The sequence below is a fragment of the Diceros bicornis genome, chromosome 2, assembly GCF_020826845.1.
Source record: "Diceros bicornis minor isolate mBicDic1 chromosome 2, mDicBic1.mat.cur, whole genome shotgun sequence".
In the NCBI taxonomy this organism is placed as follows: Eukaryota; Metazoa; Chordata; class Mammalia; order Perissodactyla; family Rhinocerotidae; genus Diceros; species Diceros bicornis.
This window is the reverse complement of record NC_080741.1, coordinates 57,810,562-57,827,704: the sequence shown is the minus strand read 5'-3', so window position 1 is coordinate 57,827,704 and position 17,143 is coordinate 57,810,562. Positions and strand designations below refer to the sequence as shown.

Genomic DNA, 17,143 nt, shown 5'->3' with positions numbered 1-17,143 from the left:
CTGCGAGAATCTAATGTTGCTGAAATAATGTACTAATAATAACCCTGAATCTCAGGGCTGTCCTCTTAGCTTTCTAAAGCATTTTCTAAAGAGTGTCTCTCACAGCCAGATGGGGAAGAAGAGTGGGAAAGAGTCTGGAAAGAGCTGTATTCTATAACAGTCACCCTCTTGGAGATCTGCATATATATCAGCCTATCAAAGGCTCTCAGAAGTCCCGCTCACCTTTGGTTAACTAAGCATTTCCTAAATGTATTTGATTACCTCATTCTTTTATTAATTAATACCTATTAATTCTCTTTGGGAAATGCAAGACAAGAAGATAGACATTCCTTGGAGAGAAAGACAGTGTAATCAAATTCTCTATCTTCTCTGTGGGTTACTCACAGCTGGGGCTCAGTAAATGTTTGCTGAATGACGGTACTAGAGGAGGTGTGATGTGGCAACAGCAGATGTTAGAAGGTCCAATGCAGCTGTTCTCAGTATGGTCATACATAAGTTGAGTTCTCTTAATAAGGAGTACGCAATATTTTGCATCAAAATACAGACTTTCTTTTCTATTTTACAACTGTAAATGGAAATTCCTAAGACTTTGGCCCTACCCAAATTCAAATATTGAAACCTAACTCCCTGAGGAGGCCAACAAAAACCCAGTAAAAAATAATACTGCAGTTGCAAAGTATATAAACTTGCAAGTGAAAGTATATAAACATATGTGTACATGCACACACACCAGCGTCATCACCACCACCACCCCTCATCCCCATGTCTACTATGCAAAATGGCAGAGACTGATGACTTAGGATATCACCAGATCAGAGTATGTTCAAAGAAACAAAAGAAGAAACTTGCCAACTGGTTTCATTGTCCATATTAAACTAAGAGAGTGGAACTGCATACTTTTGGTTCCTATTCATTTAGTTTTACAATTTAGTCATATAATTTCATGGTCATAAAGTAGTCAGTGAACTACATAGAGTCAGGAAGCTTCAGAATTGCAAAAATAAAGACAATTTACATGTATTTAGCAAGAGAACGTCTAGTTTCAAAAACTGAGACATGAAATTTTATATTTGTGACAGGTACTATTAGCTGCCTACAGAACTCTGATTTTGTTTGGGGCAACAATGCACGCACAACTGGTAAAGAAGCCATAACTGATCTTTGCCAGTCATGGATCTCCTGATCCCCTTTGCCAGGTAAATAACTTCTCAGGCTCCTTTGTAGCTACAGGGAGCTATGCAGGTGACCTACCCATGTGGCCAGGGAGACAAAAGAAGAAATCTGCTGGGAGGATTCTATGAAAGAGTATTCTTTCCAACATAAAGAGAGCCACAGAGGAAAGCATTTGTCTTCACCTCATCCATTTTGCCTAGGCCACTTGCATGAGGAAAATAATGTCTGGGGCTGCAGCGATCACCCTTTGACCAAGAGGCGACAAGCAAAAGCATAAGAAACTGATATGTTAAGGATAGTAGAACAGGAGGACAGTAAGATCCTGGATTCCAGATGACATCATTGAGTCAAGTGAACAAAGTCTGGACCTACCTGCCTCCAGACTTCTTGTTAACAATAAATATTCTCATGGTTTAAGCTCTTATTAGTTGGGTATGCTGTCACTGCAGCCAATTGTTTCCTAACTGACACAGTAGTGCCATATGTTTTCATACTGTGATGAAAAATATAAATTACTTATTAACATTTCAGAACTTAAGATTTTAGAAAAGTAATAGGGAAAGTAAGAGACTTTTAACTTTTCACTGCATATAATGCTATATTTAAATTGCTTTTACAAACATGCAATGTTTTGTAACATTAATGGAATTTTTTAAAAACTTAAAAAAGACAAATAATAGGAAAAATCGATCCATACCCGTACCTTTCCGTGTGTTCTCCGTCACATCTACCCCAAACTGGATAATGTCACCAGAAAGAATTTCACATGGTGGACTTTCTTCAGAGCCTCGACTCAATCTCTGGCTATTTATAAAGGTACCATTACTACTCTTAGTGTCCTGGAGATAAAACTGCAAAAACAAAATTAAAAAAAAAGGCCAAAGATTAATAGTAATAATTCCAAACCTACTTTAAAAAAAAGTACTTCCAACTTTGCAAACTACTGCAGGTGGATATTTTCCCCTATTAATTCAAACCACTTGTTTCAGCTAAGGTTCTCCTTCAATACATACGAAATTAGAACCCTAAAACTAGGTGATTTAAAATCTAGCTAGACAAAATGGTGTGATTACTTTGGAAAACAGTTTATAAGGCCCTCAAAACGTTAAACATAAAGTTAGCATACAACTCGGCAACTCCACTCCGAGGTATACACTCTAGAGAACTGAGAACATGGCCTCACAAAAACTTGTACACAAATGTTCACAGCAACATTATTCCTGATAGCCAAAAAGCGGAAACAACCCAAATGTCCATCTACTGATGAATTGGTAAAGAAAATGTGTATATCCATATGAAATTATACTATTTGGCAATAAAAAGTAATGTTAATTGGCAATAAAAAGTAATGAAGTAATGATTCACGCTACAACATGGATGAACCTTTAAAACATTATGCTAAGTAAAAGCAGTCACAAAAGACTACACATTATATAATTCCATTTATATGAAATATCCAGAATAAGCAAATCCATAGAGACAAAAAGCACATTAGTGGTGGCAAGGGGCTGAGGTGCAAGGGAGAGGAGAAAAGGGTAGGTGGAGAAAGACTGCTAATGGGTACGAGGTTTCTTTTTTGGGTTATTAAAATGTTCTAAAATTTGGGGCCAGCCCAGTGGCATAGTGGTTAAGTTCACGGGCTCCGCTTCAGCAGCCCAGGGTTCACAGGTTCAGATCCTGGGCGTGGACCTACACACCACTCATCAAGTCACAGTGTGGTGGCATCCCACATACAAAATAGAGGAAGATTTGTGCAGATGTTAGCTCAGCAGCAATCTTCCTCAAGCAAAAAGAGAAAGACTGGCAACAGATGTTAGCTCAGGGCCAATCTTCTTCCCCAAAAAAAATGTTCTAAAATTAGATAGTGGTGATGGTTGCATAGCTCTGTGAATATACTAAAAACCATTGAACTCTGCACTTTAAAAGGGTGAATTTTATGGCATATGGATTATATCTCAACAAAGTTATTTAAAAAGAAAAATCCAGCTAGACAAAATTCTAATTCTTTCATTTTCACTCTGACTTTGTAACTTTGTTCCTAGGATGTCTGGGTTAAATCAAAAAAAGTGTTTATTCCACAGGCAAAGACAATTGGTTTTAGGTAACACCTATAACTAATAGCTATTATTAGCTAACGTACTTGGTATCAGGACAGACGCATCTTCAGCAAATTCTTTGTAATAAAGCAGACTGGAGGCACTAGAAAGTAAAATACTGGAATCAACTATGAAAGTATTATTTCCTGGTCTCCCAAACTTGTCTTTCACCACTTGGGTAATCCCCCTTTAAAAAGAGAAGGCGTGGGGGCCGGCCTGGTGGTCTAGTGGTTAAGTTCGCGGGCTCCACTTCGGCAGCCCAGGGTTCACAGGTTTGGATCCCAGGTACAGACCTACACACTGCTCATCAAGCCATGCTGTGGCGGTGTCCTACATATACAGTAGAGGAAGATGGGCACGGATGTTAGCCCAGGGCCAATCTTCCTCAGCAAAAAAGAGGAGGATTGACAACACATGTTAGCTCAGCCTAATCTTTCTCACCAAAAAAAAAAAAAAAAAAAAAAGGGAAGGAGTAGCAGGAGGCACAGGAAGCCTACCTACTTATTACCTACCTATCCTAAAAGAAATTAGGAACAACTGGAAATTATTAAAAAAAAAAAAAAAAAGGGGCCGGCCCCGTGGCTTAGCGGTTAAGTGCGCACGCTCCGCTACTGGCGGCCCAGGTTCAGATCCCGGGCGCACACCAACGCAGCACTTCTCCGGCCATGCTGAGGCCGCGTCCCACATACAGCAACTAGAAGGATGTGCAGCTATGACATACAACTATCTACTGGGGCTTTGGGGGAAAAATAAATAAATAAAATTATAAAAAAAAAAAAAGAAATTAGGAACAACTGGGATCATACACAATAGACTCACCAGGAAGAGGATAACCACTAAAAAAGATGTGCCTTTCTTTTTGCATTTTTCTACACTCTCCAGCCCTGCTTATTCTAGCAACATATGTTCACTGAATTCCTCCCTAAGGAAGAAAGGAAAGAAGAAAACTAATATTTATTAAAATACATGTTATGCCACCAGGCCCTCATTTCACCTTAACATTAAAGCTCTCATATAGGGCTGGCCCCATGGCTTAGCAGTTAAGTGCGCGCGCTCCGCTGCTGGCGGCCCGAGTTCGGATCCCGGGCGCGCACCGACGCACCACCACTTCTCCGGCCATGCTGAGGCCGCGTCCCACATACAGCAACTAGAAGGATGTGCAGCTATGACATACAACTATCTACTGGGGCTTTGGGGGAAAAAAAATTTTTTTTAATTAAAAAAATAATAATAAAGCTCTCATATAGATATTACTTCCATTTATAAATGAGAAAAATGAGTCACAGGCAGGTATATTTCCAAAGGTCACAGAGCTAGGGAAGACAGGAGCAAGGATTCAAATAATAGAATTATAAGGACCATTCTTTCCCATTACTTCATACTGACCTTTATGTTTCATACGTCCTTCACTCCTCCCACAAGCTCTCTTCCAAGTGAAACACAACAAAAGAATAAGCAATTTGCAGAAACTATGAAATGATATTTTTTTCATTAATTCCTAGATGGCAATTTAAAGGCCACCAGGCTGCCTATAAATGACTTATTCTCTGTTTATAATTCAAGAGAGAACAACTGTTACTTCAGCTAGCACTTTGTATATTTAATTACAGACCACTAATAAAATTGTGTTGATATTTTATAAGTTCACTTGAAATTTATAGGCCTTAACATTTCATGCCAGGGAGATAAGCACAGGCAATTCCCTCAAGTAAGAATACTTATCCTCAAATTTTTTTCTACAGTGGGGCCTGCTGTTATACTGTATAAAGGAGTTTGATTTTTGTTTTTTAATGAATATATTCTTGAAAAATGTGGTGATATCTAGATTCTGGTTTAGTCATTTTCAGCAATGTGTGCTTTGGCAAGCCAAATAAAGGAATTATACTAGATTTACAGTGGTTTTCAAACTCCAAGTTCTGATCCATTAGTGTGTTACTAAGTCAATTTAGTGGGCTGAGAATAGCGTTTTGTTTTAAACATTAAAGAGAACAGAACAGAAATAAGAATATATGAAATGAGGTTCAGTACTGTTTAGCAAACTTTGGAAAACAAAAAGTTGTGTGTGTATGTGTGTGTGTGTGTATCTCAACAACTCATGTTTGTAGCTCTTAATAATTCTAAAATCACAAATTTTCAAATTTAAAAAATTTTAAATCAATAGTAACCCAGGTTCTTTTCATTCTGACCATATTACTGTCCAAATCACACCCTGGTACCTTTGGCCTCCATTTAGCTTGAACATATCATTTACATTAATTGTTCATTCTTCCTCTGTTCTCAACCTGCTAATGGCTTCCAAACACTTGAGAATAAAATCCAAAAGCCTATAAAACCCTACATGACCTGGCTCCTGGTTCCCTCTCCAAACTCATTAACTTTCACTATTTTCTTCCCTCATCCCTCTCAGCTACACTAACCTCCACTCACTCCACTGAGCCTCTGCACTTGTGTACAGCTAGACCACATTAGTTTACTTCCCTGCAGATTTTTTTTTTTTTTGCTGAGGAAGATTGGCCTCAAGCTAACATCTGTGCCCATCTTCCTCCATTTTTTCGTATGTGGGACACCACTTCAGCATGGCTTGATGAGCGGTGCATAGGTCCACACCTGAGATCTGAACCTGCGAACCCCAGGCTGCCAAAGCAGAGGATGCGAACTTAACCACTACGCCACTGGGCCAGCCCCAGAAATATTTTCATTGATATGATTTAACTTTCTGCCCTTGGCTGTTTTGAAAGATTGACATTAAAAATGATGTTTCTGCACCTCCTATGAAGCAATCTGCTATTATTCAGTTTACATTGTACAGAAGCTGTTCTATTTACTATCAGGTTAGGTTCCTGAAGGTATAAAGAAGTCAACTTGTTTGCAAGGGACTGGGAAAGGATTGTGCTTACAAGCCTCTGGATGCATTTCCCATAAGTAGGTACATTTGTTGGTCGTTCGTCACTTTCAAACCAGAAATATCTTTCTCCTCTACGCTGACAAACCTTCTACCAGGCAGCTTTTTTTTTTTTCTTCCGTTTTGAACAACAGTTTTGAACAACAAAATACAAATAACCTGATCAAAAAATGGGCAGAGAATATGAACAGACATTTTTCCAAGGAAGATATACAGACGGCCAATAGGCATATGAAAAGATGTTCAACATCACTAATCATCAGGGAAATGCAAATCAAAACTATACTAAGATATCACCTTACACCCATGAGAATGGCTATAATCACTAAGACAAAAAATAACAAATGTTGGAGAGGATGTGGAGAAAAGGTAACCCTTATTCACTGCTGGTGGGAATGCAAACTGGTGCAGCCTCTACGGAAAACAGTACGGAGAGTCCTCAAAAAATTAAAAATAGAAATACCTTATGATCCAGCTATCCCACTTCTGAGTATTTATCCAAAGAACCTGAAATCAACAATCCAAAGAGACTTATGCATCCCTATGTTCACTGCAGCATTATTCACTATAGCCAAGAAGTGGAAGCAACCCAAGTGTCCATCTACAGATGACTGGATAAAGAAGATGTGGTATATATATACACAATGGAATACTACTCAGTCATAAAAAAAGACAAAATCGTCCCATTTGCAACAACATGGATGGACCTGGAGGGTATTATGTTAAGTGAAATAAGCCAGACAAAGGAAGACAAACATTGTATGTCTTCACTCATATGTGGAATGTAAACTAACACATGGACAGAGAGAACAGTTCGGTGGTTACCAGGGGGAAGGGAAATGGGGGGTGAGCACAAGGGGTGAAGGGGTGCAATTTATATGGTGACTGACAAATAATAACGTACAACTGGAAACTCACAATGTTATAAACTATTATGACATCAATAAAATAAAAAAAATTTACAAAGATTTAAAAAAGAAAGATCAGTTTTGGCTACTCTAAAAAAAAATCCTGTCGAAGCTTTAAGTATCTTGACTTCCCAGTAGCCTAAGGAATGCCTAAGCAGCTCGGCGGTGTTTGCACCAGCCACCGGGCATTCACTTTGATGTCGAACAGGTGTGTACGTAGCCTTGACTTTATAGAACCCTCTGTAGCTTGTGGCCAAAGTTCAACTTTCACTGTTTTCAGGTTTTATTAACCCCTTGCTTTCCCCTGAATGAATGTTAAGCTCCAAGAAATCAGGCATTGATGGTTACCCTTGAACCGAAAGGTTGACCCTACCCCATCAGTCACTTTTCCTTCTCTCTTGCTGATTATGATTACCTACCGGCCCTGCACTTCATAATTTGCCCTTTGGCCCTCAGAAAGTTCTTGCTGTTCTTTCCATAAACAAATACATTTTATATCACTTTCAACTTCGCTATAATTTGTAAATACTTTCATTTCCACTATAATGATAAACTGCTTCTTTCTAGCCCTTTCTACATCAATAGGTTTTTAGGTTTTGCAATATCCAAACACCAATACATTAATAACATTTGAACTAAAGCTTTAGAACAAAGCACAAACACAGTAGACATGCCATAGGCCAGAGGTCAGCAACTCTAAGTACATAGAGTGGAGTATTTAAAATGTGAATGTAGAATGGATTATGGATTCCAGATGGCAGATGCTGAGCACATAGTGGATTTTTAATCTACCTGAATCACCACCTAAGATCAAACAGAGTGACTACGACAGAAAAAACAAAATTCCATAGACAACATTTACAACAAAAGCAGGTAAAAAGGTATCCTCGTGAACGTTAAAACACAAGTGAGTAGAGAAAACCATCAACGGCCACCAAACATGCATGAAATCAGCATCTGTGCAGACGGATGCATAGTGAAGAAATGGGGCATTTGAGGGACTTGAGGAGAACATCAAATAGTCACTAGGTATTCAGTGGACAATATGATGGCCAATTTGAGAAGAGACGCTGAAAATGGGACAGGTTTAGCCCAGTCCAATAACAAATGAGTACAAGGTAAGTTGTGAAAAAGGCTGGAGCAATCTGAGTCATATAAATTCTTATACTCAACCCACCTACCAAACCTGCCTTCCAGGATAGGGCTCTACACTGACGGAAAGTTGCAGAGTATGAACCAACATTAAGCAGGGCAGCGACAACAGAGACAAGAAAAGAAAAGGTCCAGGTAAAAGTGGAGAAGGGGAAGGAAGCTACCATATTGTTGGAACATTTTACAAAAACAACAGAAGAGGGAGCTCTGTGACATTAGAAAAGTTATCTTGAATCATGACCCCTTCTAAAAGTTGAGGAAACAAATTTCACATAAAAATGAGCAACAGAAAAACTTCAAGGTCCCATCCCAAACAGTTATTTTAAGAAAAAAGGGACTAAAGAGCAGAATAACATCCCTACGGATAACGAAGACAGACTTCGGGAACGGATCAAAATTATAATATACTATTTCAAAACAAGCTACAAGACATTAAGAAAATAATTCAGGACACAAAAGAGAAATATAAGTCACAATTACAAAACTCTAGAAAAGGTGAAAGAACACAAAAAAGAAATAGAAATAAAAGGAAAAAAATTTCAGAAATGAATACAAAATTAGAAGGACACAAGTGCCTAAATATAACAATCCATCAAAAGAAATAAAAAGCAAAAAAGAGGCTTTTTTTTTTTTTTTTTTTGCTGAAGAAGACTCGCCCTGAGCTAACATCTGTTGCCAATCTTCCTCTTTTTATATGTGAGCTGCCGCCACAGTGTGGCCACTGACAGATGAGTGATGTAGGTCTCTGCCCAGGAACTGAACCCAGGCCACTGAAGCAGAGCACGCCAAACTTAACCACTAGGCCACCGGGGCTGGCCTAGGAAATTTTTAAAAATCAAAAAGAAATGAAAAAAGTGACATCAGCAAAATGGTGGAGTAGGCAGCGCCACATTCCCATCGCCCTTCAGAAACACCGAAAAAGAAGCAGAAACCATCAGAATCAACTTTGTTAGAAATCTGGAAAACAAAGTTTTATAGCAACCAAGTGAACACTGAATCAAGAAAAAGGCAACTTAAAAATGGTAGGAAATCTTTGTGGCATTACTTACTCTTGTCCCATCCCCTTCCCCAGTACAACAGAAGTCCTGAAGACATCATGCTGCATTTCCAGTGTGGGGCCCTGGTACCTGGTTCCAGAGAAAGCAGAGCAGACCTAAATCACAAATAATTGTGTCTATTTCTTCTAACCTGTCTGGGGCTACCTGAGGACTGACTCAAGGCTCTCACCTCTGTTTAGCCTAACTTGGAATTTACCCAAGCTGGAAAAGCAGCAGCTGGCTGAAAAAGTGGGATTTAACCCAAGTGGTCCAACATAAGAAAGTCAATCAATGTAAAACACCATATTAATAGAAGGAAGGGGAAAAAAAAACACACATCCATCTCAACTGATGCAGAAGAGGCATTTGACAAAATCCAACACTCTTTCATGATAAAAACCCTCAGAAAGCTAAGATTAGAAGGGAACTTTCTCAACATGATAAAGTACATTTATGAAAAACCCACAGCTAACACAATACTCAATGGTGAAACATCAAAAGCTTTCTTCCTAAGATCAGGAACATGACAAGGAAGCCTGCTTTCTCCACTGCTATGCAGTACTACACTGGAAGTTCTAGCCAGATACAAGAAAAAGAAATAAAAGGCATCCAAATGGGAAAGGAAGAAGTAAACTAAGTCTATTCACAGATGACGTGATTTTATACATGGAAAATCCCACAGAAGCCATAAGAAAGCTTCTAGAGCTGATAAATGAATTCAGCAAAGTTGCAGCTTACAAGATAAACACACAAAAATCAGTTGTGTTTCTACACATGAGCAATGAACAATCCAAAAGGAAATTAAGAAAGCAATTCCATTTACAAGAGCATCTAAAAAAAAAAATACCTAGGAATAAATTTAACCAAAGAGGTAAAAGACTTGTACACTGATAACTACAGAATATTGCTGAAAGAAATTAAAGAAGTTAAATAAATAGAAAGACATCCTGTGTTCATAGATTGGAAGACATAATACTGTTAAAGTATCAATATTAACCAAAGAAATCTACAGATTTAATGCAATCCCTATCAAAACTCCAACAGCCTTTTTTGCAGAAATGGAAAAGTTGATCCTCAAATTCACATGGAATGGCAAGGGACTCTGAATAGGCAAAACCATCTTGAAAAAGAAGAACAAAGTTGGAGGATACACATTTCCTGAATTCAAAACTTACTACAGGGGCCGGCCCGGTGGCGCAAGCGGTTAAGTGTGCGCGCTCCGCTGTGGTGGCCCGGGGTTCGCTGGTTCGGATCCCGGGCGCGCACCGACGCACTGCTTGGTAAGCCATGCTGTGGCGGCGTCCCATATAAAGTGGAGGAAGATGGGCACCGATGTTAGCCCAGGGCCGTCTTCCTCAGCAAAAAAAAAGAGGAGGATTGGCGGATGTTAGCTCAGGGCTGATCTCCTCACAAAAAAAAAAAAAACTTACTACAAAGCTACAGTAATCCAAACAGTGTGGCACAGGCATAAGGACAGACATAAATGGAACAGAATTAAGAGTCTAGAAATAAAACCCATACATCTACAGCCAAATGAATTTCGACAAAGGTGCCAAGAACTTCCAACAGGAAAAAAGTCTCTTCCACAAATGGTGCAACTGGATAACCACATGCAAAAGAATGAAGTTGGACCCTTACCTCACCCCATATACAAAAATTAACTCAAAATGCATCAGACTTATTATAAGAGCTAAAACCATAAAATTCTTTTCAGCTATTATTTCTTCAAATATTTTTTTCTGCCCCTTTCTTTCTCTCTTCACCTTCTGGGCTTTCCATAATGCATATGTTGATGCACTTGATGGCGTCCCACAGGTCCCTTAGGTATTATTCATTTTTCTTCATCTTTTTTCTTTCTGGTTCTCAGACAGGGTAATTTCAATTACCCTATCTTCAAGTTTTTTGATTCCTTCTTCTGCCTGCTCAAATCTGCCACTGAACCTTCCAGTGAATTTTTATTTCAGCTACCGTAATTCTTACAATTTCTATCTCTCTATTAATATTCCCCACTTGTTCACATATTATTCTCTTGATTTCCTTTAGTTCTTTGTCCACGGTTTCCTTCAGCATTCTGAGCATATTTAAAATAGTTAATTTAAAGTCTTTATCTAATAAGTCCAATGTCTGGGCTTCCTCAGGGATGGTTTCTCTCAATTTCTTTTCTTGCTGTGAATGAACCATAACGTCCTATATCTTTGTTTGCATTTTTTGTTGAGAATTGGACATTCTGAATATTCTAATGTGGTAACTCTAGAAATCAGGCTCTCTCCTCTCCCTGGGGACTGCTGTTGTTATCTGACAAAGGCTGTAGTTGTCTGTTTAGTGACTTTTCCAAACTATTTTTTGCAAAGACTATATTCCTTGTCACATGTCATCACTAAAGTCTCTGTTCTGTTATCTCCATTGTCAGCTAGTGACCTGATGGAGATTTCCTTAAATGCCAGAATCCAATAAGAAAAAAGAACACGGGGGGGTTTTCTTTAAATCCCCTTGGCAGATGCCAGGGAAGCCACTTTAGCCTGTGAGGTTTGAACAATGGCCAGCCTCTGAGCCGGCCCCTCAGAAATCAAAACAGCAATCAAAACACACAACCCCAATTTCTGAAGGACAAGCAAGTCCACCAGGAACCATGGGCCACCATACCCACAGCTGCCTGCTGCACTGGGGGACAGAAGATGGTAGCCACTATGTAAAACACTGAAATTCTTGTAAACTTACCAGCCTCTTTCTTCATTAAACACTCCACTGGATGCTGCAAGTGTTTGATTAGACTCCACAGTTCCAAAATAACTGCTTCAGACAGTTGATGCTGGCTTAACAGTTGTCTTGGTAAAGAAACTAATTTTTGGACCTTCCATCTCCACCATTTTCTGTGGTGTCACTCACATTAGCCACATTTCAACCTACAAATTTTTTCTTGGGCCAAACTAAACAAGTCCCTAATCTATAATAATAGCTACCATTTACTGACTGCCTGCTATGTGCAGGCACTGCTGATTCTCACAACAATCCTACCAAGTAGATATTACCATCTCCATTTTATAGATTAAGAAACTGAGGCTCAGGTATATTAAGTAGATTGCCACGGTCTCATAGCTATTGCAGATTTGACACTGCTATTCCCTTAAGACCTCCACACTGCCTTCCTCCTCTCCTACTTAAGACTAAATGCTCCCTGGTCTTTGAGTCCAAAATTAGGAAATCCTACTTTGTTTATGAAGTATTCTTGAAGCAATTAGAATAGGAAGAGCCAATTTCAACTCTAACTCCACCATTAAGGCAAACCATTCAGTCTATAACATTTACTGGGCAACTGTCTTGGCAAGATCGCACATCCATAAAATCAAATGCAGAGCAACTCTACACTGACAATAAATTAAGAGAGTATGAATTAAGTACCAAAATCCTGAGAAGCTGGTAAAAAATACAGTTAGGCACAGTCAGTTGCTAAGGAGGCACTTACAAGTGAGGGTGGTGATCTGAATGAAAGGCAAGGAGAAGGAGGAGGTGGAGGAGGAACAGGTATTGCAGTACATTTATATATAGTTAAGGCCCAGCTCTAGAGGATAACAAACACCAAAGAAAGAAAGAAGTGGAGAAATGCATGATAGAGTGAAGCTGTAAGAGAGGGCTTTGTGCATTGGACTAAGGAGTTATGATTTCTTGAGAGAAGCCACTACTAAAGGAGTTGATGAAAATACTGTAATAGGGAGATTATTCTAACAGCTCTGATAATCCAGCAGCTGTGTGTAGGATGAATTGCAGTGGGAGTCACTAGAAATAGAGAGATCCATGACTTCTACATTTTTGCCACCAACAATTTACAGTCATGAGCCGCATAATTACGTTTCAGTCAAAGACAAACCACATATACTATAGTGGTCCCATAAGATTAGTACCACATAGCCTAGGTGTGCAGTAGGCTATACCATCTAGGTTTGTGTAAGTACACTCTATGATGTTCGCACAATGACAAAATCACCTGATGACACATTGCTCAGAACATACTCCCCGTCGTTAAGCGACCCATTACTGTAGTTATTTCTTAGAGTACACCGAAGTCTTTATATGCATGTTATATATGAATTTATTTGTTTATATAATCTCCCTGGCTTCCTGACTAGCAAAGCACCATATGTTTCAGAGGCTGGAATTTTTAAGTGGTGCCACTGAAGGAAGAAATACAAAGTTTTATTCATATGCTATAGGAAAACACATAGAAAAGTGGTAAAACATTCTCGCCAAAATGAAATCTCGCATGTAAACTAGAATGAACTGGTCAACATACCACCCAAAGTTCTTGCAAATATTATGAATTTGCCTGGAATTTTTCCATCTCCAAGTGACACTCCAGACACATTCACTGTACAATAATGTTTTCTTGTGAGGCTAGCTCACAAGAGAAAGAGAAGAGGGGCCGGCCCCATGGCGTAGCGGTTAAGTGCATGCACTCCGCTCCTGGCGGGCCGGGTTCAGATCCCGGGTGTGCACCAACGCACCGCTTGTCAGGCCATGCTGTGGCGGCATCCCACATAAAATGGAGGAAGATGGGCACGGATGTTAGCTCAGGGCAAGTCTTTCTCAGCAAAAAGAGTAGGACTGGCATAGATGTTAGCTCAGGGCTGATCCTCCTCACAAAAAAAAAAAAGAGAGAGAGAAATAGAAGATAGAAAAAGGATTTCTCTCTCTACATTAGAATAGAAATAAGATTATGAAGGACAGAGGTAGAGAAGGCAAGAAGGAGAAATTTTTAAAAATTTAATGAGAACATTACAAAACATACAAAACACAGCTAGAATGATAACATCCTTCTTAAATATGCAATCAAACTGTGACAATCCTTCACTGAGAATTGAGGACAAAGTAAATTAGATTTCTGAAGCTCAGTAAGATACAAAATAAACATATCATCAAAACATTACGGTTCAGGGCCGGCCCCGTGGCTCAGCGGTTAAGTGCTCGCGCTCCGCTGCTGGCGGTCCGGGTTCGCATCCCGGGCGCGCACTGACGCACTGCTTCTCTGGCCATGCTGAGGCCGCGTCCCACATACAGCAACTAGAAAGATGTGCAACTATGACATACAACTATCTACTGGGGCTTTGGGGAAAAAATAAATAAAATTAAAAAAAAAACAAAAAACATTACAGTTCTGAGAAGTGAGGCTACTGAAAGCCTACACCAAATTCTAACTTGGAGGAGATTAACCTATTTCCCACACCCCAAAACTGATGTGTTGGCAAGCAAATCCTGATTATTTTCTCCTGTCATGGTATGTTAATCACTGCAAGATGCATTCAACTTTGTCTGTGAGGCTCCTACTTAGGTAACTGGTATTAAAGAATAGATACTGATCTCAAACTCAATCCTTTAGACCCCAAGAGGTCTCTAATTACCTCAAAGAATGTCAAAATTTTAATTCCAAATTATATATTATATATAAAAATGCCACGTATTTTAGCATATTAAGGCTAGAACAGGGGCCGGCCCCGTGGCTTAGTGGTTAAGTGCGCATGCTCCACTACTGGCGGCCCGGGTTTGGATCCCGGGCGCTCACCGACCCACAGCTTCCACATACAGCAACTAGCAGGATGTGCAACTATGACATACAACTATCTACTGCGGCTTTGGGGGAAAAAAAGGAGGAGGATTGGCAATAGATGTTAGCGCAGAGTCAGTCTTCCTCAGCAAAAAGAGGAGGATTAGCATGGATGTTAGCTCAGGGCTGATCTCCCTCACAAAAAAAAAAAAAAAAAAGGATAGATCAAGGGGATATTGTGATATTTTAAATACACAATACTCTGACTATATAGAGTCATCATTTTCCTCATAAAATGTTAGCTTAAACCATCCTGAGATCAGCTGAAGCAACAACAAAATAATTGCACGACTACTGTTTATGTCTGATAGTTAAAAAACCTCACCCATAGAATAATAGCCTTGTTTGCCACAAAAGGAAATCACTGTGATCACATTTGTGGGAAATACAGAACAAGGTCACTACGTTTAAAGGATGGAGCCTTACATATTGTTTAATCATGCACACAATAGCCTCAATCTAAGGATAGTTGATATTGATTTATATAGTCACTAAGAGGTAGGGGAGAAGGAGAAACTAAAAAAAATTACATTAAAGGTTGGCAAAATTGGTAAAACATAGAAATCTAGATCTTAGTTAGAAAAAAAAAAAGACTGCCCACATGTAAAAGAATTTATTTGGCAAATAAGTTCAACGGAAATGTTGAAAGATGCAAACAGTACATCTGCCCCAAAAAAGAACATTCATAGCTTTTTTAAATGCTTAATAAAGGTAATGAAAATAATCATGATGGCCCTTGTCATTCTTTAACCACAACTACTCAGGTTGGCATGTAATTTTAATGTTTAGAACACCTTGGTCTTTACTCATGTCTCTCCATTTTCAGTGATAGTTAATTCTTCAAGAGATTTATCTCCTCAAGGCTTTGAGAATTCACACAACCATAGGTGAGTTCTTTAAAAATTGTAATAATTCTACTTTGAAAGAGAAAAGGAAACAAAGTCACTATCTGAGGATTACAGGTAAATAAATAGAAATAATAACAATGCAAATTATGAAACAATTATTTTGACTGAGATGGGAAATGACTATTGGGACCAAAGAAAATAAACCCCTTACAGGGTTGAGTATAACGCAGAGGCTCCCATTTTTCTGCCACCACGTGATTCAGATGTTCAAACACAGTCTACTCCCAATATCCCTCATGACATCCACTGCTTCTTAGAATGGGTAGGTAATGCCCTCAGTTAAGAGTCACTAATTCTTTTTTTTATTTTGAACTGAAATTTAATAACAAAGTATCGCATTCAAATTCTACCTCCATTTATGGTTTAAACACAAGGCCTTAAACATGTTTCCCTAGGAAAATTTTAGGGCCAAAGTGAAGTTTTCTTTTAAAAGGATCATTGATTTCTTTCACTATCATGAAAGGTAACATCACCTATATTCGGAATTCAGCTATACAGAAATTTTAACGACCAAGCAACACCAAACAAAAAAGAGTTCATTGTTCAATAGCGTCAAAAGGATACTGCATAATATACAACAATCACAAGTTTTTGAGTGTTTATCATCTGCTTGGATAAACTATTTTTCATGCATTCTTTCACTTAATCTTTACAACAATCCTGTGAGGTAGGTGTTTTATTATCCCTAAACTACAGATAAAGAAATTGGGACTAAAAGGGGTTAAGTAACTTGCCAAAGGGCCTCCCAAGCTAGTAATGACGAGAGATATACATTTTAAACTTTTTTATCTCAACCATTCTGCTACGCTACTTATGTTTGTCTGGCAATTTCATATCCACTATCTCTAATATTTCTCCCAAGCGCTCTGTGAAATAGGAATGATTTTGTTCATTTTACAGATCAGCAAATTGAGGCTGACATTTAAGCCAAGTGACTATCTATAGTCACAATGGAGAAAATAATAAAACGGCAATCAGGCCTTATGATGCCAAATCACCAGGAAAGGTAAACTTAAAATTTCTTTCAAAACTGCATTAACTATCTGCTGCCACCTACTTTACACACAATCCTAATAAATTTAAGTTTCCCAGCTCCTGTGTCCATGGCAGATTAAAAGAGAACAAGCTTATCCAGGGACTATGCTAGGCACTTTACACATATTACCTCATCTAAACGTCAGAATACCAGGAAATAAGCAGTATTTCACATGAACAGACTGGGTCAGGATTTAAATCATATGTCCAAAGAGTACACAGAAAGTAAGAAGGGCAAATAAGGCCTATTAGACTCCTCATGACTATGGCAAATTCCTTGAAGATCAGGATCAGTGATATCCCTTTTTCTCAGTGATGTCCCTAGCCCTTAACAAA

The 17,143-nt window shown here is 38.8% G+C and overlaps 1 protein-coding gene across 16 annotated transcripts in view; it reads right to left on the bottom strand.

The window, feature by feature from the left end:
• SLMAP (sarcolemma associated protein) overlaps positions 1-17,143 on the bottom strand; it is a 153,529-nt gene that overhangs the window by 79,897 nt on the left and 56,489 nt on the right. For all 16 annotated transcript variants that reach the window (XM_058561763.1, XM_058561826.1, XM_058561790.1 and 13 more), the window contains one exon: positions 1,877-2,024. In XM_058561763.1, the coding sequence (XP_058417746.1) occupies positions 1,877-2,024 (148 nt within the window). The remainder of the gene's footprint in view (positions 1-1,876; positions 2,025-17,143) is intronic.